The sequence below is a fragment of the Salmo salar genome, chromosome 09 (assembly GCF_965601325.2).
Source record: "Salmo salar chromosome 09, fSalSal1, whole genome shotgun sequence".
Classification (NCBI taxonomy): Eukaryota; Metazoa; Chordata; class Actinopteri; order Salmoniformes; family Salmonidae; genus Salmo; species Salmo salar.
The window spans coordinates 42,888,938-42,913,488 of record NC_138299.1 but is presented as its reverse complement, the minus strand read 5'-3'; the positions used below and the strand labels follow the sequence as shown (position 1 = coordinate 42,913,488).

Genomic DNA, 24,551 nt, shown 5'->3' with positions numbered 1-24,551 from the left:
TGGTCCCCATCACCTAACAGTATAGTCCCCATCACCTAACAGTATGGTCCCCATCACCTAACATTATGGTCCCCATCACCTAACAGTATAGTCCCCATCACCTAACAGTATGGTCCCCATCCGTGTGAAGTTTTAGATTCAAGATCGGGATAGGAGATGGCAGGATCATCAGTCCACAGTAATGGGCAGTACAGGAATAGTTATAAACTGAGGGGGGGGGGGGGGGGGTCGAAATACTGTATGGGGGGTTGTAGAAATACTGTATGGGGGTGTAGAAATACTGTGTGGGGGGATGTAGAAATACTGTATGGGGTGTAGAAATACTGTATGGGGGGATGTAGAAATACTGTCTGGGGTGTAGATATACTGTATGGGGGGGATGTAGAAATACTGCATGGGGTGTAGAAATACTGTATGGGGGGGATGTAGAAATACTGTATGGGGTGTAGAAATACTGTATGGGGGGGATGTAGAAATACTGTATGGGGTGTAGAAATACTGTATGGGGGATGTAGAAATACTGTATGGGGGTGTAGAAATACTGTATGGGGGGATGTAGAAATACTGTATGGGGGGATGTAGAAATACTGTATGGGGGGATGTAGAAATACTGTATGGGGTGTAGAAATACTGTATGGGGGGATGTATAAATACTGTATGGGGGTGTAGAAATACTGTATGGGGGGTGTCGAAATACTGTATGGGGGGATGTAGAAATACTGTATGGGAGGATGTAGAAATACTGTATGGGGGTGTAGAAATACTGTATGGGGGGGTGTAGAAATACTGTATGGGGGGGATGTAGAAATACTGTATGGGGGGGATGTAGAAATACTGTATGGGGGGTGTAGAAATACTGTATGGGGGGGATATAGAAATACTGTATGGGGGTGTTGAAATACTGTATGGGGGGATGTAGAAATACTGTATGGGGTGTAGAAATACTGTATGGGGGGGGATGTAGAAATACTGTATGGGGTGTAGAAATACTGTATGGGGGGATGTAGAAATACTGTATGGGGTGTAGAAATACTGTATGCGGGGGATGTAGAAATACTGTATGGGGGGGGATGTAGAAATACTGTATGGGGGGTGTAGAAATACTGTATGGGGGGGATATAGAAATACTGTATGGGGGGATGTAGAAATACTGTATGGGGGTGTAGAAATACTGTATGGGGGGTTGTAGAAATACTGTATGGGGGGATGTAGAAATACTGTATGGGGGGATGTAGAAATACTGTATGGGGGTGTAGAAATACTGTATGGGGGTGTAGAAATACTGTATGGGGGGGTGTAGAAATACTGTATGTCATGTGTGGAGCATTTTTTTTAAACAAATTAACTGTGTAGGCCTAATATAGTGGATTTAATACAAATCGAAAAAAAAAAATAATGGTAATTTCCCCCCTCCCCTTCCTTCGGCTCACTCTCGCTCCTCACTCAAGTTATAGCCGGTCACTAATTTACGTCAGTGAATGTTGCAGCGTCTTGTTGCAGCCAAGGACCCATCACTAACATTAAAGACATTTCAAAGAAAGAGTAATGTTTTAACAAAATGTATTACAGTTGTCTTTGGCATGAAGGAACCGAGTACGCAGCAGCGGTTTAATCAAGTAACAGCGCCCTGAAGCGGCGTAGCTAGCTGTTCTAATACCAACAACGTTGCCGGTCAAGCCTAATTGTTCCTTCGAAATGCACTCGGAGACAATTGCACATGTCCATATCATGAGTTCATCTGACTGAGTAAGTATAAGAGGGCTGCCTTCATTGCCAAAATCTGGTAATGTGTTTGTTATCAGCTGTGTGTGCAGGGCAGGCTACTGTCTTGTGATTAGTGAGCAGCAGCCAAACAGAGCAGTTGCTATGGTTACTCACTATTCTGTCAGGGTCTGCCGGTTTTGATTAGCATCTTGCTAGCAGGTTAGGAGAACATACGCAGCAGGTTAGGATCATTAGGTTAAGGTTAAGAAAAGGGTTAGGGCTAGCTAAAATGTCAAAATTGTCCACGACGCCACTTGAACTTAATGTATCTAGCTACAACCAGATCTGCTCTGAGAACAGTCTTGGTTCTTGATTCTGCACGCAGAGCGGGGACAGAGGAGCAGCTACAGAGAAAGTTATTTCTGATGGGATGGGAGTGATTTTTATCTGGACGGACAAGAAAGTATAGACCTGTTGCGGGATCATGACCATACGGGATTTTTTTTTTTACAAGAATTCTATTTTTACTCCCATTGTGTCAACCTCTAGACCCGATGTCTTAATGTCTTGCTACTCCAGCCACTTAAGCCAATTGTAGACAGGTAAAATAAAGGCCGTGGTGCTGAGACCCAGGAGTATCTCTATCCCGTAGAGATCCTATTAAATTACTAGAGGGGCTATGTCATAAACCCTCATATTGGTCAGGGAGAAATCCAAACAGGTCAAGTTGGAATGAATGGCAGTAGAGGCATAATCCTGATTTTACTATGCAGGAGAATAAAAGTGATGTATCAGAAGTGGTATAATATAATTATTGTCAACTTAATATTGTCATATAATATAAATATAGTTTATACAGCTAATTGAGCTAATTGAAGCGAAGGTAGCCTACTCTTTTCCGACGTGCAAAATGTTATGATCCTAAAACTGTCTGGCAAGCTAGCTAACAAACAGAGTGCATTTGAAAAAACCATGGTTGACCAAAATGGCTGACCTTTATTTACACTTTAGTCATTTAGCGGATGTTCTTATCCAGAGCGACTTACAGGAGAGATTTTTTACCTAGTCGGCTTGGGGCTAGGCTACCTGCCGCCACATTTATCCCGTCATAAGTAGGTTGATGACCATTCTACTATTCTAATTCCAAGCTCTATCCCCCCTCTGTTCACCGTCCACCATGGAATTTCCTCTTTGTGAAAGAATAGAATCTGTAGTTGAGCCAGTGATTTAAAACAATGTTTCCAGTCATTGCATCAATAACATTGTTGCATTACTAGCTCAATAAAGATTGGCCATTGGGACTGGTAGATAATAATCAGAACAGACATTCACCAACAGACATTGATTGTATGTCATTCGTCATTTCTCTCTCTCTCTCTCTCTCTCTCTCTCTCTCTCTCTCTCTCTCTCTCTCTCTCTCTCTCTCTCTTTCTCTCTCTCTCTATCTCTCTCTTTCTCTCTCTCTCTCTCTCTCTCTCTCCCTCTCTATCTCTCTCTCTTTCTCTCTCTATCTCAGGGAAATTGTGGATAACCTCTTCATCAGAGAAATTCCTGCCAACTCATTCAATGGGATCTCAGAGAATGAAATCACCCTGTAAGTGAACTGTGGATTGTTTAATCTGGTTTTGAGTCTGCTGTACATACTATGTGTATGATTGGAGCTTGGCCTATTTGATGATCCATTTCCTCTGGTCGTTAACATACCAACTCAACAGCTCTGTCCTAGTAGGTGGTATCACAAATGTTCTCTCAGAGAATTACTATTACATCATGTCAGGGTTTAACAGGTCAGTGCAACCTAGCTACAGTATATCTCTCTGGCCAGATGGCTGTGTATGTAACAGAAGAAACTAGGAAGATGAAAGACGATGCTGTAACTCTAGTCAACACCTGTATTTGTATTTGTATTTATTATGGATCCCCATTAGCTGCTGTGTTGTTTGGCAGGATGCTGAACAGCAACGGTCTGACGGACATCCAACCCTACGCCTTCAATGGAACCAGACTGGAGGAAGTGTATGTAGTAATAGTAGTAATACTAATGGATGCATATAGCGCCTTTCAACCAACTGTACTTTAAATAGTAACGGGGAATCTCACCTATGTGTGGCACCCACCTGGGTGATGCATGGCAACTATTATTGTGCCAGAACGCTCAGCACACAACAGCTAGCATGGTGAAGAGGTGAGTAGTGACAATGTGATTTGCGGAAGGGGAGGGGGGGGGGGGGATATGAAAAAGACTATCTGGAGATCTCTTTAGACAATTTGCCTGAGTATTTTACTGACAGAAACTCTTACTGGCAGAAATAAAACTATTGGTTTAAAGGCAGGGGTTATAAAGCATTATCATGACAGGGGTTATAAAGCATTATCATGGCAGGGGTTATAAAGAATTATAACAGCAGGGGTTATAAAGCATTATAACTGCAGGAGTTATAAAGCATTATAATGGCAGGGGTTATAAATTATTATAACTGCAGGCTTTAAGTAAAGTGTGACACAACTGTTTACTCTCACTGTCTTTGTGAAGCCGGCATCAGTGTGCTAACTTAGCAGTATTAGCTTAGCAGTATTAGCTTAGCAGAAGCTGTTCTTCTCTCCATTACATTAATAACCCTTTCTTCCATTCTACACTCTTCTCCTCTCTTTCACGTTCTGTCCATCTTTTCTATTTAGGTACCTCTATAGGAATGTGGATCTGGTGCGGTTGGACGAGAGGACATTTTCTGGCGTGATCAGCGGGCCAACTCTTCTGTGAGTGAAAGGCTTTTACTCTTGACCTCTTAAGGATCCGACCATTTTTTTCAATTTTCGCCTAAAATGACCTGAAGCAAGAATATGCATATTCTTGATACCATTTGAAAGGAAACACTTTGAAGTTTGTGGAAATGTGAAATTAATGTAGGAGAATATAACACATTAGATCTGGTACCATCATCTTTTAAATGCAAGAGAAATGCAATAATGTATTATTCCAGCCCAGGCGTCATTTTTATTTTGGCCACTAGATGGCAGCAGTGTATGTGCAACGTTTTAGACTGATCCAATGAACCATTGCATATCTGTTCAAAATGTTGTATCGAGACTGCCCAAATATGCCTAATTGGTTGATTAATACATTTTCAAGTTCATAATTGTGCCCTCTCCTCAAACAGTAGCATGGTGTTTTTTCATTGTAATAGCTACTGTACATTGGACAGTGCAGTTAGAGTAACAAGAATTTATGCTTTCTGTCCATATCAGATATGTCTATGTCCTGGGAATTTGTTTTGTTACTTACAACCTCATGCTAATCACATTTGCCTACGTTAGCTCAACCGTCCCGCAGGGGGGACACCGATCCCGTAGAGGTTTTAAGAAATCGGAAAGATGTTGGAAAGACATCAAGCCATGCAACTGTGCCAAAGTCCCCTAATCCCTTTCAGGAGCCTTTTTATTCAACTTTGTCTGAAAAGTTTTCCATTCAAAAGTGCAGGAAGTGGCCTCCCAAGTGGCGCAGCGGTCTAAGGCACTGCATCGCAGTGCTAGACTTGTCACCACAGATCTGGGTTTTAATCCCGGGCTGTGTTGCAGGTGGCCGTGACAGGGAGACCCATGAGGCGTCACACATTCGGCCCAGCGTCGTCTCGGTTAGGGGAGGGTTTGACTGGCTGGGATGTCCTTGTCCCATCGTGCTCTAGCGACTCCTTTTGGCAGCCGGACACAGTGCACGCTGACTTCGGTTGCCAGTTGTACGGTGTTTCTTCCTACAAATTGGTGCGGCTGGCTTCCGGGTTAAGCAAGCAGTGTGTCAAGAAGCAGTGCGGCATGTCAAGGTCATGTTTCTGAGGATGCAAGGCTCTCGACCTTCGCCTCTCCCAAGTCTGTATGGGAGTTGCAGCGATGGGACAAGACTGTAACTACCAATTGGATGTCACGCAATTGGGGAACAAAAAGGGGTAAAATGTACAACAATAAAAAATGAAGTGCAGGAAAACACAGGAGATTTCACATTCAAACTGGAAACAACCAAAACACATCATTGTTGTTGGGTTTTGTTGTGAGCTGAGAATAGAAAGTGAATTCCGCTCCCCTCTTCTGTTCCCCCCAGAGACGTTTCCGAATCGAGAGTGAACTCCTTACCCACAATGGGTCTGGAGGCTGTTCAGAAACTGAAAGCTAAAAACACTTGGGCCCTCAAGAAACTACCCCCCCTGAGGGCCTTCCAGCATCTGCAGAGTGCTGAGCTCACCTACCCCAGTCACTGCTGTGGACTGAGCAAAGTGAAGAGGAGGAGAGGGTAAGAAATAAATAACTTTTATACAACAGACCAGTTTCCCACGCTCCTGTTTACCGCTTCTTTCACCGATGTGTGTACATGTGTGTGTGTGCACGTGTCTGTGTGTACACGTGTGTGTGTGCATGTGTCTGTGTGTGTGTGTGTGTCTGTGTACACTGTGTGTGTGTGTGTGTGTGTGTGTGTGTGTGTGTGTGTGTGTGTGTGTGTGTGTGTGTGTGTGTGTGTGTGTGTGTGTGTGTGTGTGTGTGTGTGTGTGTGTGTGTGTTGGGGGATGCTGAATTGGGTACTCAGAATAGGGAGAACAAAATAACTCTTAAAATAACTCACTACGATCTACAGATGCTGTCAAGTGTGGTTTAAACGTTACAAAACAGTTTTTTAGTAAAACACACATGGGAGCATGTGTGAAAAAGTGTATAAAAGTCCTCTTTTATATTTTTGCCGTACATATTATTTGACCTTTGAAATCAGTGGATGTGTGGATATCATATTTTGTTAGTTGCTTTAAATGAGGATTTCCCAACCCTGTTTCCTGGAGAGCTGCACTCCTGTAGATTTTCAATCCAGCATCAGTAATAACTAACCTGATTCAGTTTATCAACCAGTTAAACATTAGAATGTTAGAAAGGTGTGCTAGATAAGGTTTGGAACAGCAAAACTAAGTGACAATAGCTCTCCAGGAAAAGGGTTGGGCAGCCCTGCTCTAATTAAACATTAAGTCCCAGTGTCCATGGATGAATTATTTATCCCGACCTTACATTATGCAGGAAGGTGTCATCAAGCAACATGTATCCAGCTCATTGACTACTATAGAGCCAGCCTCTCCATATCCATATACCTCTCCTCTTTTCCTATACATTAAGAATGAGGAGTCATTTGTGGTGGAATTATTGTAATCAAGAAAAATTGACTTTTAACATTTCTTCAAAACAATCAAACTGTATTATTTAATTAGCGCAGTAATGGAGCTGGTCCTTAATCACTCCTGGAGGTGATCACTGAGAACTCAACCAGCTGGTCGGTAATCACACCTGGAGGTGATCACTGAGAACTCAACCAGCTGATCGGTAATCACACCTGGAGGTGATCACTGAGAACTCCACCAGCTGGTCGGTAATCACCCCTGGAGGTGATCACTGAGAACTCAACCAGCTGGTCGGTAATCACCCCTGGAGGTGATCACTGAGAACTCAACCAGCTGGTCGGTAATCACCCCTGGAGGTGATCACTGAGAACTCAACCAGCTGGTCGGTAATCACCCCTGGAGGTGATCACTGAGAACTCAACCAGCTGGTCGGTAATCACCCCTGGAGGTGATCACTGAGAACTCAACCAGCTGGTCGGTAATCACACCTGGAGGTGATCACTGAGAACTCATCCAGCTGGTCGGTAATCACCCCTGGAGGTGATCACTGAGAACTCAACCTGCTGGTCGGTAATCACCCCTGGAGGTGATCACTGAGAACTCAACCAGCTGGTCGGTAATCACACCTGGAGGTGATCACTGAGAACTCAACCAGCTGGTCGGTAATCACCCCTGGAGGTGATCACTGAGAACTCAACCAGCTAGTCGGTAATCACACCTGGAGGTGATCACTGAGAACTCAACCAGCTGGTTTGAGCCACAGCATTTTATAGCAAAGTCCATCCTCCTTCAGTTTACATGACACAACAACAGATGTATGGAATGGGTCACAAGGTTAAGATTTGTATGAAAGATACTTATAATTCACAGCAGACAGAATCTGCTGTAAAAAAGATGAGAACTCATTGTGTAGAGACCAGTGTCTTCCCCCCCAACTCCATACTGGAGCCATCTCTCCCTGATTACTGTATAGAACAGAAACATTAACTCATGCACCAGAATGCGGTATCCCCAAAGACATGGTAAATCTCCCAGAGGCCCATCCTCAGTAGAACACACACAGATGAGCGTTCTAACAACCCCTTATTCTGTTGCAATAAAACAACCATTTGATGCAATAAAAGTATTTTTAACATAATCTTGCAATTTTGCTTTCACATTCCCCCGTTTTGAGAGTCCTCTCAACTTAAAAGAACATTTCGAGATTTAAGAACATTCATTCACATGTAGAAAATGCATACATTCTACATTAACCAAGAAGCATAAAAGCAATAACTCATTGTATGGGTTCCTGCACATGACCAGCTGCTATAGCACTGGCTTAGCCTCCTCCCAAGAAACTTAGCATTGTCTCCCATTTCAACCTCCAACACTTATTCTAAGCACTCTACCAATTTGTCTGGGGAGGTTATGATACACAGTCACCTGCACGAACCCATGAAGAAACACTAAAGATGCATACAGTTTATGAGATTCAAAGCTATATCTTCATAGACAGTGAAAAGCACATATTTAATGCAGTGCATGCAACAATGGAGTTTAATAAAATAAGCTTTAGTTATCTATCACACTCCAATGGATCAGCATGGTATGGTGGAAATAACTATTTCTATCCCGGAAACCAAAATTAGCATATCTTGTTGGACAAATCCAGGTAGTGACTCCTGGTTTAAGTAAAATGTATTCCGTTGGTGCCTAATGAACATGACCCAAGATAAGCATCATGATTCCACTACTTATATGGCAATGCCTATAGACGAAATAGATTAGGATCAGTTTCACTCTCCGGATCAGAGTTCACCCTCTCCATTCACCAGGGAATGCTGAGAATAGTGTTTAATTAATAACATATTACATATTTAATTCTTAACAACAATCAAAACAATCAATCCATAATACATGAATTGCTTCACTCATAATAGTTATTAAAACCTGTTAGGGATAGGGGGCAGTATTTTCACGGCCGGATAAAAAACGTACCTGATTTAATCTGGTTATTACTCCTGCCCAGAAACTAGAATATGCATATAATTAGTAGATTTGGATAGAAAACACCCTAAAGTTTCTAAAACTGTTTGAATGGTGTCTGTGAGTATAACAGAACTCATATGGCAGGCCAAAACCTGAGAAGATTCTATATGGGAAGTGCCCTGTCTGACCATTTCTTGGCCTTCTGTAGCCTCTTTATCGAAAATACAGGATCTCTGCTGTAACGTGACATTTTCTAAGGCTTTCATTGGCTCTCAGAAGGTGCCAGAATGTTGAATGATAACTCTGCAGTCTCTGGGCGAAAAACAGTAGGGGTTTTGGAGAGTGGTACTTCTGAGGACAATGGCACTGGTGCGCGCGTGCATGTGACGACTCCATTTTCTTCTTTCAGTGTTTGAACGGATACAATGTCTCCCGGTTGGAATATTATCGCTATTTTACGAGAAAAATTGCATAAAAATTGATTTTAAACAACGTTTGACATGCTTTGAAGTACGGTAATGGAATATTTTGAAATTTTGTGTCACAAAACGCGCCGGCGCGTCACCCTTCGGATAGTTACCTGAACGCACGAACAAAACGGAGCTATTTGGATATAACTATGGATTATTTGGAACCAAAACAACATTGGGTGTTGAAGTCCTGGGAGTGCATTCTGACGAAGAACAGCAAAGGTAATCCAATTTTTCTTATAGTAAATCTGAGTTTGGTGAGTGCCAAACTTGGTGGGTGTCAAAATAGCTAGCCGTGATGGCCGGGCTATCTACTCAGAATATTGCTAAATGTGCTTTCACCGAAAAGCTATTTTAAAATCGGACACCGCGATTGCATAAAGGAGTTCTGTATCTATAATTCTTAAAATAATTGTTATGTTTTTTGTCAACGTTTATCGGGAGTAATTTAGTAAATTCACCTGAAGTTTTCGGTGGGTATGCTAGTTCTGAACAAAACATGCTAATGTAAAAAGCTGGTTTTTGATATAAATATGAACTTGATTGAACAAAACATGCATGTATTGTATAACATAATGTCCTAGGAGTGTCATCTAATGAAGATCATCAAAGGTTAGTGCTGCATTTAGCTGGGGTTTTGGTTTTTGTGACATATATGGTAGCTTGAAAAATGGGTGTGTGATTATTTCTGTCTGGGTACTCTCCTGACATAATCTAATGTTTTGCTTTCGTTGTAAAGCCTTTTTGAAATCGGACGATGTGGTTAGATAAAGGAGAGTCTTGTCTTTAAAATGGTGAAAAATAGTAATATGTTTGAAAAATTGAAGTTTTTGCATTTTTGAGGTATTTGTAATTCGCGCCACTCTATACCTGTCCCTAACAGGTTATCATACTAAACTCAAATCAATCCTTCAGTTTTAAAAATCATTCAATTTCCAAATCATAATCAAAAACCCAATTCATTATCCAACCCAAATTTAGAATGACATTGCTCAGTGATTCAAATTGGTCCTATCACTCAAAGTCAAAAACCCTCAATTTAACACACATCAACATTGGCAGAATGTACATTTATATTAGCATCCAGTATAATTATTCTATAATTCTACTATTAACTTTCTTATCACGATTATAATACAGATCATATCTTAATGCATTCTTAATCTAAATGACTATAATTGTATGTAGTGTGTAGAACTCTACAATCAACCTGATATCTCCCCTTCAGGCACTCACTCTTCTGGCATCTTCATTGTCTTCTTCTGATAGCTTTACAGTTCAAAGTGGATGGCCCATGATAATGTCCCAATTTCAATGTCTCACCTGGGCCGCCACCACCCATTATGTTTTGTCCATTCATCAACCAGTATACCAGCAACATAAGAGACGTTTGGAACAGATTTCTCCCCATGCCCAATCCACGTGGACTTCTGTCACACTCCTGAGAGAAAAGCAATTGATAGCTCCGATCGGATGCTGTACACTGGTTGCTGGCTGAGGACTCAGGTCTCTTGGTAGAAGTGGTGCGGACAGGGCCGTATTGAACGCCTTTGTCGCTTTTCTTCAGCCCGTTAGAGGGGTTTTTGAGGAACACACACTTTTCGGTCCAATTATCTCTTACATGCATTAACACACTGACTGACGTCACCTTTCATGATAACCTTGAGAGGACAGATCAGAAAAACTGTTCAGTTCAGTTACATTTTGATTCAGGAAATCCAGACAAGCATTAACTATATGATAATTACTTTTACCAATTATTCTTAATACCAATGTCTAAACATGTGTCAAAGAGAATAACAACACATTCTATAAAATGTATTTTTGCAAATTGGCTTATACTCCCCATCACACTGTCAACTTCATCGCAGAGCCACAGGATCAGGAAGTTAGACCTATAACCCAACTGGAGAAATCCCAACAATCCAGCAGACCTAATCTGGTGAGATTTGTATCAAAACAGAACAGAACAAACAACACAAAAATACTCTTCTTCACATATCACTCAATACACTCCTATATATCACTCAAGGCGTGTAAACTTCAATCCAAAACCTCAGAGGACAGTTCCCTCCCCCATTTTGACACATAACTCCCCATGTGAGAAATGTATAAAAAAAAACACTACTACTGGTCAGAAAATAAAACAACATAATTTAAAATAACAAAATCAAATTAAAATCACTACCCTTAAGAACTCCATAAAGAAAAATAATTGTACCAATACGGTCATAGGAAAATAGACTTAAGGCCCTTAGTCAAAGGCAACGCCCTATCCTTCTTCACATTGGTCCAAATCACAAATATGGCTAAGAACTATAAACTTCATCATAATTATTAACATTACAAATGACCTTAAATTCATTATCCAAATGGCTTTCCAATGAGGGTGATCAAACCACACTGGAAAGTCAGGACAGAGGTCAGAGGTCATACAAACCCTTCAAAGACATACATTTCATATATCTCGTATCCCAGGTTTCTAGTACGTTTCTTTATGAAAAGAATTCACGTGTTTAATTAAAATTCAGAAAACAAAAAACATTTCTGTGTGTGCCCCTTTAAGATACCTTGGCACTAAGACAAATGGAAACTCACTAAACCCAAAGGAAATAGAACACACAGTAAATCAAACATAGTATTTTAAAAACACCAACAAATAGTCATAACAAGTGTGTTGTGTGTGGGTATTTGCAAACCTTAAGGTAAAAACACACAAAAATGGCTAGGCCTTATTTCATTTGGTAGTTTCGGCCTCAATCTCACTCCCTGCTCTCTCCAAGACCATAGCCCCGGGAAACATTTCAAAGAGAGACAATGAAACCCCCATTTTCCCAGAAAAAAACACAAAACATTTTGTTAGCATTCCCTCTACTACACCGATTCAGCAACCCAAAAGTTTCAACGACAAACAAAACCGGATAATAATGATAAATCCACTGAACTCCCTCAAATCATTAAATCGTTTGTTTTAGTCTACCTCAATGTTTATGCGCGCTTAATTTAGCATGTTCTACCCTTAGACACGGCAACATGTATCTCGCCACCGAGTCTAACAATTCACTCCCATATTATATTATAAGACTGGTCTCTCTTTTCCGTAACCATATAACATTATCCTGGTACAGTTACTAAATGTAATACTTAATTTTTTTCTGTCGCAAATACAGTACATTTCTGAGCGTAAGGAATCAGTGATATTTGTTCCCAGTGTCACGGTTGTCGTTGGTTAAGGAGGACCAAAATGCCGCAGGTATGTGTAAACTCATCTTCTTTATTATATGGAAAGAAGGAAAACCCAAAATAAACACGTATACAAAAGAAACACACCGACAATAACCAGTCCTGTAAGGCTTGATGCTATACACGGAACAATCTCCCACAATTAAACAGACAAACACACCCAACTAATATTGGACTTCCAATCAAAGGCAACACCACACAGCTGCCTTCAATTGGAAGTCCACCCCAATTAACCAAACATAGACATACAACTAACTAGATCAACATAGAAATACGTAAACAAGGAACAGTGCCCAAAAACCCCGGAATACTTAAATCAAATGCCCTTTTTAGAAAAACACCACCCCTAACCACATAAAACAAATACCCTCTGCCACGTCCTGACCAAACTACAATACCAATTAACCCTTATACTGGCCAGGACGTGACACCCAGGCATTTAATAAAAACTAACTGTTGCCCACTCTTAGCGATGATGTGGGCATGCCCCAAGGGTCAATACTGTTCAGCCTGTACATTAATGATCTGCATTCTGTCTGTACTGGGTCTGAAGTTCAAATGTATGCAGATGATACAGTGACATATGTGCATGCAAAGAGCAAAAAACAAGCTGCACAATAACTCACTAATGTAATGGTCCAGGTTCCAAAGTGGCTCTCATGGACTCATGTTTGCATCTCAATGTAAAAAAAAACAGTTTGCATGTTTCTCACAAAGAGGACAAGTGATGCCACTGAGCCAGATGTCTATGTGTCAGGGGAGAAGCTCCAGGTGGTATCTGATTTTAAGTACCTTGGCATCATACTTGATTCCAACCTCTCTTTTAAAAAGCAGATGAAAAATGTAACTCAAATAACCAAATTCAACCTAGCTAATTTCCAATAAATACGAAATTGTTTGACTACAGAGGTAGCAAAACTGTACTTCAAATCTATGATACTCCCCCACTTAACATACTGCTGGACTAGTTGTGCCCAAGCTTGCGGTACAACATTGAAACTCTTTCAGTCTGTCTGCAAACAGGCTCTCAAAGGGCTCGATAGGAAGCCCAGTAGCCATCATCACTGTTACATTCTCAGAAAGCATGAACTCCTGAATTGGAAAGTACACTGACGCATGTCTTGTATTCAAGATCCTAAATGGCCTGGCTCCCCCTCCTCCCAGTACTTTTGTTAAACAGAAAACCCAAACCTATGGGAAGCAGGTCCACAAGGTCTGCCATGAGATGTGACTGTATAGTCCCCTTAAGGAAAAGCACCTTTAGTCAATATGCTTTCTCTGTGAGAAGTTCCCATGTCTGGAATAACCTGCCATCAGACACACACAACTGTGACTAATGTGCACTGTCCCTGTACAAATACAAATAAACTCAAAGTCAATCCAATCTATAATGACAGGACATTGTTTCACGTAATGGAAACATATTATAATGTTAGAATACATTAACTTCCTGCTCAAATTCACTGGTGTTACCTAAACTATAAAACCAAGCAACAATAATCAGCAACTGTCAAAGAATGTTTCTCATACATCTAGTTCAAATGTCCCACTGCCTGCTCGCTTTCAACCGCAGGTAATCTTTTGTACAATCTCAAGGCTCAATCCCTCTACTCATCATTTAACCTTGTATTGAAACCTCAGCTTTTCAAATTACTAAAATATCACATCATTAGAGCGCTATTAAAAACCCCACTAATAACATATCACCATTCACATTCTGTCAGCACTCGTTAAGTTTACATCAATTGCTCCCAATGATCACTAACCACTAATTCACACTTATGAAATGTCCAAGACTTTAAAAATAACATGTAATGCGCCAAATATATAAAATACATCAGTCAATCCATAAAAATAAAACAAACACATTTCGGTAGGCATAACTCTATCGCAATAACCTCTCCCCCATTATTAGAATTCATTAGATTTAGGTAACTGTCTCTTCTTTGATTCAGTTATGTAAATACAACACCATTCTCAATATGTTATTCCAGCAGACCATGTACAGTGAGGGAAAAAAGTATTGGATCCCCTGCTGATTTTGTATGTTTGCCCACTGACAAAGAAAAGATCAGTCTATAATTTTAATGGTAGGTTTATTTGAACAGTGAGAGACAGAATAACAACAAAAAATCCAGAAAAACGCATGTCAAAAATGTTATAAATTGATTTGCATTTTAATGAGGGAAATAAGTATTTGACCCCTCTCAATCAGAAAGATTTCTGGCTCCCAGGTGTCTTTTATACAGGTAATGAGCTGGGAGCTCCTAATCTCAGTTTGTTACCTGTATAAAAGACACCTGTCCACAGAAGCAATCAATCAATCAGATTCCAAACTCTCCACCATGGCCAAGACCAAAGAGCTCTCCAAGGATGTCAGGGACAAGATTGTAGACCTACACAAGGCTGGAATGGGCTACAAGACCATCGCCAAGCAGCTTGGTGAGAAGGTGACAACATTTGGTGCGATTATTCGCAAATGGAAGAAACAGAAAGAACTGTCAATCTCCCTCGGCCTGGGGCTCCATGCAAGATCTCACCTCGTGGAGTTGCAATGATCATGAGAACGGTGAGGAATCAGCCCAGAACTACACGGAAGGATCTTGTCAATGATCTCAAGGCAGCTGGGACCATAGTCACCAAGAACACAATTGTTAACACTCTAAGCCGTGAAGGACTGAAATCCTGCAGTGCCCGCAAGGTCCCCCTGCTCAAGAAAGCACATGTACATGCTCGTTTGAAGTTTGCCAATGAACATCTGAATGATTCAGAGGACAACTGGTGAAAGTGTTGTGGTCAGATGAGACCAAAATGGAGCTCTTTGGCCTCAACTCAACTCGCCGTGTTTGGAGGAGGAGGAATGCTGCCTATGACCCCAAGAACACCATCCCCACCATCAAACATGGAGGTGTAAACATTATGCTTTGGGGGGGTTTTTCTGCTAAGGGGACAGGACAACTTCACCGCATCAAAGGGACGATGGACGGGGCCATGTACCGTCAAATCTTGGGTGAGAACCTCCTTCCCTCAGCCAGGGCATTGAAAATGGGTTGTGGATGGGTATTCCAGCATGAGAATGACCCAAAACACACGGCCAAGGCAACAAAGGAGTGGCTCAAGAAGAAGCACATTAAGGTCCTGGAGTGGCCTAGCCAGTCTCCAGACCTTAATCCCATAGAAAATCTGTGGAGGGAGCTGAAGGTTTCGAGTTGCCAAACATCAGCCTCGAAACCTTAATGACTTGGAGAAGATCTGCAAAGAGGAGTGGGACAAAATCGAAATTGTCTCGCTATTTATGTTGAATAAATGAATCTTTCAATTTGAACTAAACAAGTTGTTAAAACGTTCAGTTTATATCTTAATCAAACACTGGCGGCCGCATGTATCCAAGAAAAACATACCAATAGTTGAATTACAATCTTTAACCCAGATTGTATTAAGTACCATAGACCCAATGCTATTGAAATGACGAAGAAATCCTGCAAATAACCCAATTTACAATTGTCTGTAGTCGTAACGTCAGGCACATAATAACGACACAATTCCCTGAAAAATAGCCTTAATTAAAGGTCCAAGCGTTTACCCGCAGAGATTCTCACATGCGCAAAAGGAATAGATTAGCAGTCAAACAAATTAAATCAACATCCATTGACTCAAATCCAGATCTTGCACCTTGTAATAAAAGCAGATCATCTTTTCTTTAGGCTTTAAGGGCAGTTTTCTCTAAATGTAATACCTGGACAGAAAATAATCCCATAAGAATTTAGACAATCATCTAAAGCGTTAACTTTATCTCTTATCAAATGATCCATAAAGAGGACCAACTCAGAAAACTTGTATTTATTATTTTCCCACCCGATGTACGTCTATGTCTGCGTGCGCAAGTTAGTACATTATTAATCATTTAGCTCCATCATTACTTCATCAAATCTCTAGTAATCGATTATACAGTTGAAGTCGGAAGTTTACATACACCTATACATTTAACCTCAGTTTTTGACAATTCCTGACATTTAGTCCTAGTAAAAATTCCCTGTCTTAGGTCAGTTAGGATCACCACTTTTTTTTTTAAGAATGTGAAATGTCATAGAGAATGATTTATTTCAGCTTTTATTGCTTTCATCACATTCCCAGTGGGTCAGAAGTTTACATACACTCAATTAGTATTTGGTAACGTTTCCTTTAAATTGTTTAACTTGGGTCAAATGTTTTGGGTAGTCTTCCACAAGCTTGCCACAATAAGTTGGGTGAGTTTTGGCCCATTCCTCCTGACAGAGCTGGTGTAACTGAGTCAGGTTTGTAGGCCTCCTTGCTTGCACACGCTTTTTCAGTTCTGCCCACAATCTTCTATAGGATTGAGGTCAGGGCTTTGTGATGGCCACTCCAAAACCTTGACATTGTTGTCCTTAAGCCATTTTGCCACATCTTTTGAAGTATGCTTGTGGTCATTGTCCATTTGGAAGACCCATTTGCGACCAAGCTTAAACTTCCTGACTGATGTCTTGAGATGTTGCTTCAATATATCCACATCATTTTCCGTCCTCATGATGACATCTATTTTGTGTAGTGCACCAGTCCCTTCTGCAGCAAAGCACCCCCACAACATGATGCTGCCACCCTGTGCTTCAGAGTTGGGATGGTGTTCTTCGGCATGCAAGCCTCCCCCTTTTTCCTCCAAACATAACGATGATCATTATGGCCAATCAGTTCTGTTTCTGTTTCATCAGACCAGAGGACATTTTTCCAAAAAGTACAATCTTTGTCCCCATGTGCAGTTGCAAACCGTAGTCTTGGAGCAGTGGCTTCTTCCATGCTGAGCGGCCTTTCAGGTTATGTCGATATAGGACTCGTTTTACTGTGGATATAGATACTTTTGTATCTGTTTTCTCCAGCATCTTCACAAGGTCCTTTGCTGTTGTTCTGGTATTGATTTGCACTTTTCGCACCAAAATACATTCATCTCTCGGAGACAGAACGCGTCTCCTTCCTGAGCGGTATGACGGCTGTGTGGTCCCATGGTGTTTATACGTGCGTACTATTGTTTGTACAGATGAACGTGGTACCTTCAGGCATTTGGAAATTGCTCCCAAGGATGAACCAGACTTTCTGAGGTCCTGGCTGGTTTATTTAGATTTTCCCACGATGTCAAGCAAAGAGGCACTGAGTTTGAAGGTAATACGTCCACAGGTACACCTCCAATTGATTCAAATTATGTCAATTAGCCTATCAGAAGCTTCTAAAGCCATGACATCATTTTCTTGATTTTTCCAAGCTGTTTAAAGGCACAGTCAACTTAGTGTATGTAAACTTCTGACGCACTGGAATTATGATACAGTGAATTATAAGTGATAAAGTCTGTCTTTAAATAATTGTTGGAAAAATGACTTGTGTCATGCACAAATTGGATGTCCTAACCAATTTGCCAAAACTGTAGTTTGTTAACATGAAATTTGTGGAGTGGTTGAAAAATGAGTTTTACTGACTCCAACCTAAGTGTATGTAAACTTCCGACATCAACTGTAGACTGGTTTTTGGAGAGGTGCAGGGGGCTGCCACACTGGACACTCAGGCAGCTTTGTTGTGGGGGGGGTTACATGCCTTGCTCAAGGGAACAACAGTAAGCAATTACAGCTAGGATTTGATACCAGCATCCCTTTGGTTGCCAGCTCATTTCCTGCCAGATTTGGTGGCTCTCGTGTTGAGAGAATGCCAAAAGTATGCAAAGCTGTCATCAAGGCAAAGGGTGGCTACCTTGAAGAATCTAAAATCTAAAATATATTTTGATTTGTTTCATCTTTTTTTGTTACTACATGATTCCATATGCCTTATTTCATAGTTTTGATGTATTCACTATAATTCTACAATGTAGAAAATAGTACAAATTAAGAAAAACCCTTGAATGAGTAGGCGTCTCCAAACTTTTGACTGGTATTGTATAACAAGAGACAATTCTTTATGTAGTAAAAAACGGGTTAGCATGACTAATTTTGTAATCTTCCACCACAAATCTGATGGGTGTCGGAAACTTCCTTCTTGTGCTTTTTGAGGTGGAACGATTCTATACTGATTTAACTTATTAACCTCATTGTATGGGACCATGCTCATGTAGATATTTCATCTTCTAGACACGTGGAGTCCGTCATTTGCAACCTGACCAGATCTACAAGACGACAGCGATCAACTAGGCCCTCTGGATCCCCCTCTGAGGCCTACGAGGGGCAGCACCCCCAGCACCCTCATCCCACCTGCAGCAACCCCTCCCCCCGAGACCCCCAGCACCTCCATCCCACCAGAAGCAGCCCCTCCCACCGAGACCCCCAGCACCTCCATCCCACCAGAAGCAGCCCCTCCCCCCGAGACCCCCAGCACCATCATTCCACCAGAATCAGCCCCTCCCATCGAGACCCCCAGCACCTTCATCCCACCAGCAGCAACCTCTCCCCCCGAGACCCCCAGCACCATCATCCCACCAGCAGCAGCCCCTTCCCCTACGACTACCAATACTACTACGATAACTACAGCTGTCCCCCCTCCGGTGAGTGCTTCTACATAGTATTCCCTACGGAGGGCCCAGACGAAGGCTTTGACTACACCCTGTGCGATGACGACAGAGAAGACCAGGGTGTCCCCTGCACCCCTCTGCCCGATGCCTTCAACCCCTGTGAGGACGTGATGAGCCTGGGCTTCCTGCGGGTGTCTGTTTGGCTGGTTAGTTTGCTTGCCGTTCTGGCTAACCTCTTGGTCCTGTTCATCCTGCTGACCAGCCACTACAAACTGACCATCACCCGCTTCCTCCTGTGCAACCTGGCCATGGCAGATCTCTTCATGGGCGTGTACCTCTTGCTCATCGCGTCTGTGGACCTCTACACGCGCTCCCAGTACCACCACTATGCCATCGACTGGCAGACTGGTGCCGGATGCCAACTGGCTGGGGTGTTCACAGTGTTCGCCAGCGAGCTGTCGGTCTACACGCTGACTGCCATTACTCTCCAGCGCTGGCACGCCATCACCTTCGCCATGAGGCCCGAGAGGAAAGTGCGACTACGCCACATAGTGGTGCTAATGCTAGCCGGATGGCTGATGTGCCTGGTGTTAGCTGTGCTACCGCTAGCTGGTGTTAGCAGCTACCAGAGGGTTAGCATTTGCTTGCCCATGGACACAGACTCAACCGCGGCCATGGTCTACGTTGTCACCCTGCTAATGCTGAACGTGCTCGCATTCTTGTTGGTGAGCGTGTGCTACGTACACATCTACTGCATGGTGCACAACCCACAGCACCCGTCGAGCCGAGGGGACGCCAGCATGGCCAAACGCATGGCCGTGCTTATCTTCACCAATTTCCTGTGTCTGGCACCCATTTCCTTCTATGGCCTGTCTGCTGCGCTGCACCACCCACTCATCACCGTCACCGACTCCAAGGTCCTCCACATCACTCCTTTTTTTAATCCATTTATTCATCCTCTCATCATCCATCCATCCTATCATCATCCATCCATCCTCTCATCATCATCCATCCTATCATCATCCATCCATCCTCTCATCATTATCTATCCTATCATCATCCATCCATCCTCTCATCATCATCCATCCTATCATCATCCATCCATCCTATCATCATCCATCCATCCTATCATCATCCATCCATCCTCTCATCATTATCTATCCTATCATCATCCATCCATCCTATCATCATCCATCCATCCTATCATCATCCATCCATCCTATCATCATCCATCCATCTTATCATCATCATCATCCATCCTCTCTTTACCATCAGCGTCATCCATCATCATCCATCCATTCTCTCATCATCATCATCATCATCATCAATCCTCTCATCTTCATCATCAACTTAATAAATCTGCTCATCATCATCCTCATTTATTGACTCATCTTTTTATCTGTCTATCTCTTCCAGGTGCTGCTGGTGCTATTTTACCCATTGAACTCATGTGCCAACCCCTTCCTGTACGGTATCCTGACGCGAGCCTTCCACGGGGACGTCTTGATTCTGCTGAGCCGCTTGGGGCTGTGTCAACGTCAGGCCCAGCTCTTCTGAGGAGCGCAGTCCAACGTGGGCAGCCCCACAGGGGGCAAGAGGCGCCAAGGGGTCCCCCGTCTTGGAGCCCACATACTCCAGATCCTGGAGCTCCACAAGAGGCAGAAACCGTCAAGACACCAAGGAGCAGGTCATCGAACTGGAGGGTCCCAACATGATGCCAAGCACCAGGGAGGAATACAACCACAGCTGAGAGGCTGGATTTTGTTGGTTTTCCAGTTGAACGGTGGTTCCCGTACCTGTCAGACAGACAAAACCATGTTTCAGGTCCCAATTAAGGGCTGGATTCAATCCATATTGCGGAAGTATCACGGACGGTCTGCATTCAAATGTAAAGGTAATTTTTGTATGAGCCGACATATGCAGCATTTATAGTGAATGCGGTCTCTGTGAACGCGGGTACATTGCCTTTAAATTTTAATGTGTATCTTTCGCGATACTTCCACAATATGGATTGAATTGAGCCCTTAGTCTTTATCCGTGATCTAAGCTTGAATGGTCATGATGACCAACCAGGAATTGTAAATTGAGGAATTGGACATGGAATGGAAATGCCCCTTTAATTTAAATATTGTGTATGTTTTTAAATTCATGTTGTATATTGCATTTCTGAGTTAACAAGAATGAAACTGAAGCAGAGGTGCTACTCACCTTGTTTGAGGAACATTGCAGAGAACCAACTAGAGGTGTGTAGTAGAGAACCAACTAGAGGTGTGTAGGAGAGAACCAACTAGAGGTGTGTAGTAGAGAACCAACTAGAGGTGTGTAGTAGAGAACCAACTAGAGGTGTGTAGTAGAGAACCAACTAGAGGTGTGTAGTAGAGAACCAGCATGAATCCTCGGACTGTCTAACTAAGTGTGTTCGGTATTGAATTTTTGCAGGGGCTTTACGGGGGCTCTCGTACCACGTGGAATTTGAATTGTGTGCCCTCATAATTTACATGGATGAAATTGACAGCAAAGCTATAGGCTTCTGTAGGGCTAAACCTGCAGAGTCGATGTATCCGCTTCAAAACGTTTTAATTATAGTCTATGCCCAGGCTTTTTTTGTCATGTTAAATATTGGCCACTATCGGGAGCCACCCTCAGTAATACCCACATACATTTGTAACGGTCACTTTACTTACATTTACATTTTAATTATTTATCAGACACTCTTATCAAGAGTGACTTACAGTTAGTGCATTCATCTTAAGATAGCTAGGTGGGACAACCACATACATATCACAGGCATAGAAATGACATTTTTACTCAATAATGTAGCTATCAGTAGAGTCAGAGCCAGAAGGTCTTGTAGTGGATACGAGCTTCGACTGGAAGCCAGTGGAGTGTGCGGAGAAGCAGGGTGACATGAGAGAACTTTAGAAAGTTGAAAACCAGGGGTTTGATGGCACAAGCAGGGAGCCCAGCCAACAGTGAGTTGCAGTAGTCCAGACGGGAGATGACAGGTGCCTGGATTAGGACCTGCACCGCTTCCTGTGTGAGGTAGGGTCGTACTCTACGGATGTTGTAGAGCATGAACCTGCAGGAGTGAGTCACTGCTTTGATGTTTTACAGAGAACGACACAGTGTTGTCCAGGGTCACGCCAAGGTTCTTTACACTCTGGGAGGGCGACACTGGAGTTGTCAACCGTGATGGAGAGGTCTTCTTCAATTTGTACCTTTAGCATCATACCTTTAACCTTTCTTTCCTCTGTCACGTCTGTGTCATTGTTCCTGAGGCTCACTAGCATTAGTGGATTATATTAGGCTAACGTTGTGTAGTAATTTAGGACATGTAGCCCATTTTGAATCATTATGGAACTCAGACCACCACATAGCAGGTTAAACCTGGAACCTGGCTAACGGTTCACAACGACTGGAACGTTGCCATACAGTTCCATGATTGGTGAGAATTAGGGTAGATTTATAGGACTATTGTTCAACCCCAATTTACATTTTTGATCCACCTTCCAATATTATATGGATTGAATTTGAATATGATAACTTTCAGGATGAATCAAACCACTGTGTTTTTTATTCATCAATATATTTCTTGCGTAAATGATCTCAAAGCCAGTTTTATTTCATGAATTATACATACTATCCTAACCCTAAAATGTCCCTAAATAATGTACAAAATCAGTGTCTACAGAGACAAATATGCATAGATGGCATTCTTTCATTGATCCCTATTTTTTGAACCCATTCTCCCCCCAAAAATGTTGTGTGTGTTGACAACATTCAAATTAAAATGTATACCGTATTTAAAGGGATGGCTTAAAATAAATGTACTGAAATCCCTACTGAATGAAAACTCCACGAGAAAATCTGTTGGCCAGCAAGTGGGAGGGTTTTCAGCAGTTGAATGCCATTTATTCGGCATGCAAAATGGAACCACGCCTGCAAATCCTGTTATGTACTTTCATAAGGTAAGTCTCAATACAAACTACTGAGAAGTGCGTAATAAATTTCCCAATCCTTCCCTTTATGAACACAGGTGAGAAAGTGAAGGTGAGAAAGTGAGGTTCAAAAATCATACCCCCCCAAGACATGTGTTTTGTATGGTCTTTATTCTATACAAGAGCGCGTTAATGTTGATTAACATCACTGTGTAGCATGCATACATCTCCATTCAGTGCATAGTAAGTAATGCCTAACTTGGCTCACTCGTACTATATGGTATCACACTCAGATACACATATCAGCGGCGCCATCTATTGGCTTGGCAACATCTCATAACGTCTTCCTTCACACAACAAATGAAGATAACTCCTCATAAACTCATAAACAGGAGAACTGGGGTTAGACCCTTGCCAGTGAAAACATTACACTGGTAACAAAAACATATAACTGTGTTCTTATTTAAAGTACTTTCAATAAGCATCAACTTTTAAGTCAATAAGTAGGCTACCCTCTTATATATAGAATCTTTTAGATTAAACAAAAGTCTCTGGAGTATCTCACAGGCGGCCTGATATTTGCCTGGTGCTGGTGTGTCTCAGAGTAGCACTACCGTTCAAAAGTTTGGGGTCACTTAGAAATGTCCTTGTTTTCGAAAGAAAAGCACATTTGTTTGTCCATTAAAATAAAATAAAATTGATCAGAAATACAGCGTAGACATTGTTAATGTTGTAAATGACTATTGTAGCTGGAAACAGCAGATTTTTTTATGGAATATCTACATAGGCGTACAGAGGCTCATTATCAGCAACCATCACTCCTGTGTTCCAATGGCATGTTGTGTTAGCTAATCCAAGTTTATCATTTGAAAAGGCTAATTTATCATTAGAAAACCCTTTTGCAATTATGTTAGCACAGCTGAAAACTGTTGTCCTGATTAAAGAAGCAATAAAACTGGCCTTCTTTAGACTAGTTGAGTATCTGGACCATCACCATTTCTGGGTTCGATTACAGCCTCAAAATGATGACCTCAGTGGATGTGGTGCTTGGGGTGTCGACGTGATGTAACACATGGCTGTGGTTCACATGTAGTAGGCTGAGCTGTTCACACGTGTCAGGTGACAGCAGAGGAAGCTGGGATGTCTCCATAACCTGACATTTTATATGAAACATTTTTCCATCATTATCTGATTTGAGATTGCATTCTCCTGTTGGCTTTATCAGTGTGCCATCATATAGCTTGAGTGTAGCTTTGCTGGGTTGGAGAACTGGATTGTCGTGGTCACGCCCTGACCATAGAGAGCCTTTTTATTCTCTATTTTGGTTAGGTCGGGGTGTGACTGGGGGGGGGGGGGGGGGGGGGGGTTTCTATCTAGTCGTTCTGTTTCTATGTTGGCCTGGTATGGTTCCCAATCAGAGGCAGCTGTTTATCGTTGTCTCTGATTGGGGATCGTATTTAGGCAACCATTTCCCCACTATGTTTTGTGGGATCTTGTTTATGTGTGAGTGCCTGTGAGCACTGCAGTAGCGTCACGTTACGTTTTGTTTGGATTTTTGTGCTGTTCACCTATAATT

The 24,551-nt window shown here is 42.1% G+C and overlaps 1 protein-coding gene across 2 annotated transcripts in view; it reads left to right on the top strand.

Annotated features, from left to right (window-relative positions):
* The window catches only part of LOC106575145 (thyrotropin receptor), a 36,824-nt gene extending 15,642 nt beyond the window's left edge, over positions 1-21,182 (top strand). Inside the window, exons 6-11 of one of the 2 annotated variants that reach the window (XM_045723680.2) lie at positions 3,221-3,298; positions 3,652-3,720; positions 4,384-4,461; positions 5,798-5,986; positions 18,661-19,954; positions 20,454-20,704. In XM_045723680.2, the coding sequence (XP_045579636.1) occupies positions 3,221-3,298; positions 3,652-3,720; positions 4,384-4,461; positions 5,798-5,986; positions 18,661-19,954; positions 20,454-20,594 (1,849 nt within the window). In that variant the 3' untranslated portion in view covers positions 20,595-20,704. Of the gene's footprint in view, positions 1-3,220; positions 3,299-3,651; positions 3,721-4,383; positions 4,462-5,797; positions 5,987-18,660 lie in introns of both variants that reach the window. The other variant, XM_082955792.1, reaches the window with a different exon arrangement.
* Positions 21,183-24,551: the final 3,369 nt, after the last annotated feature.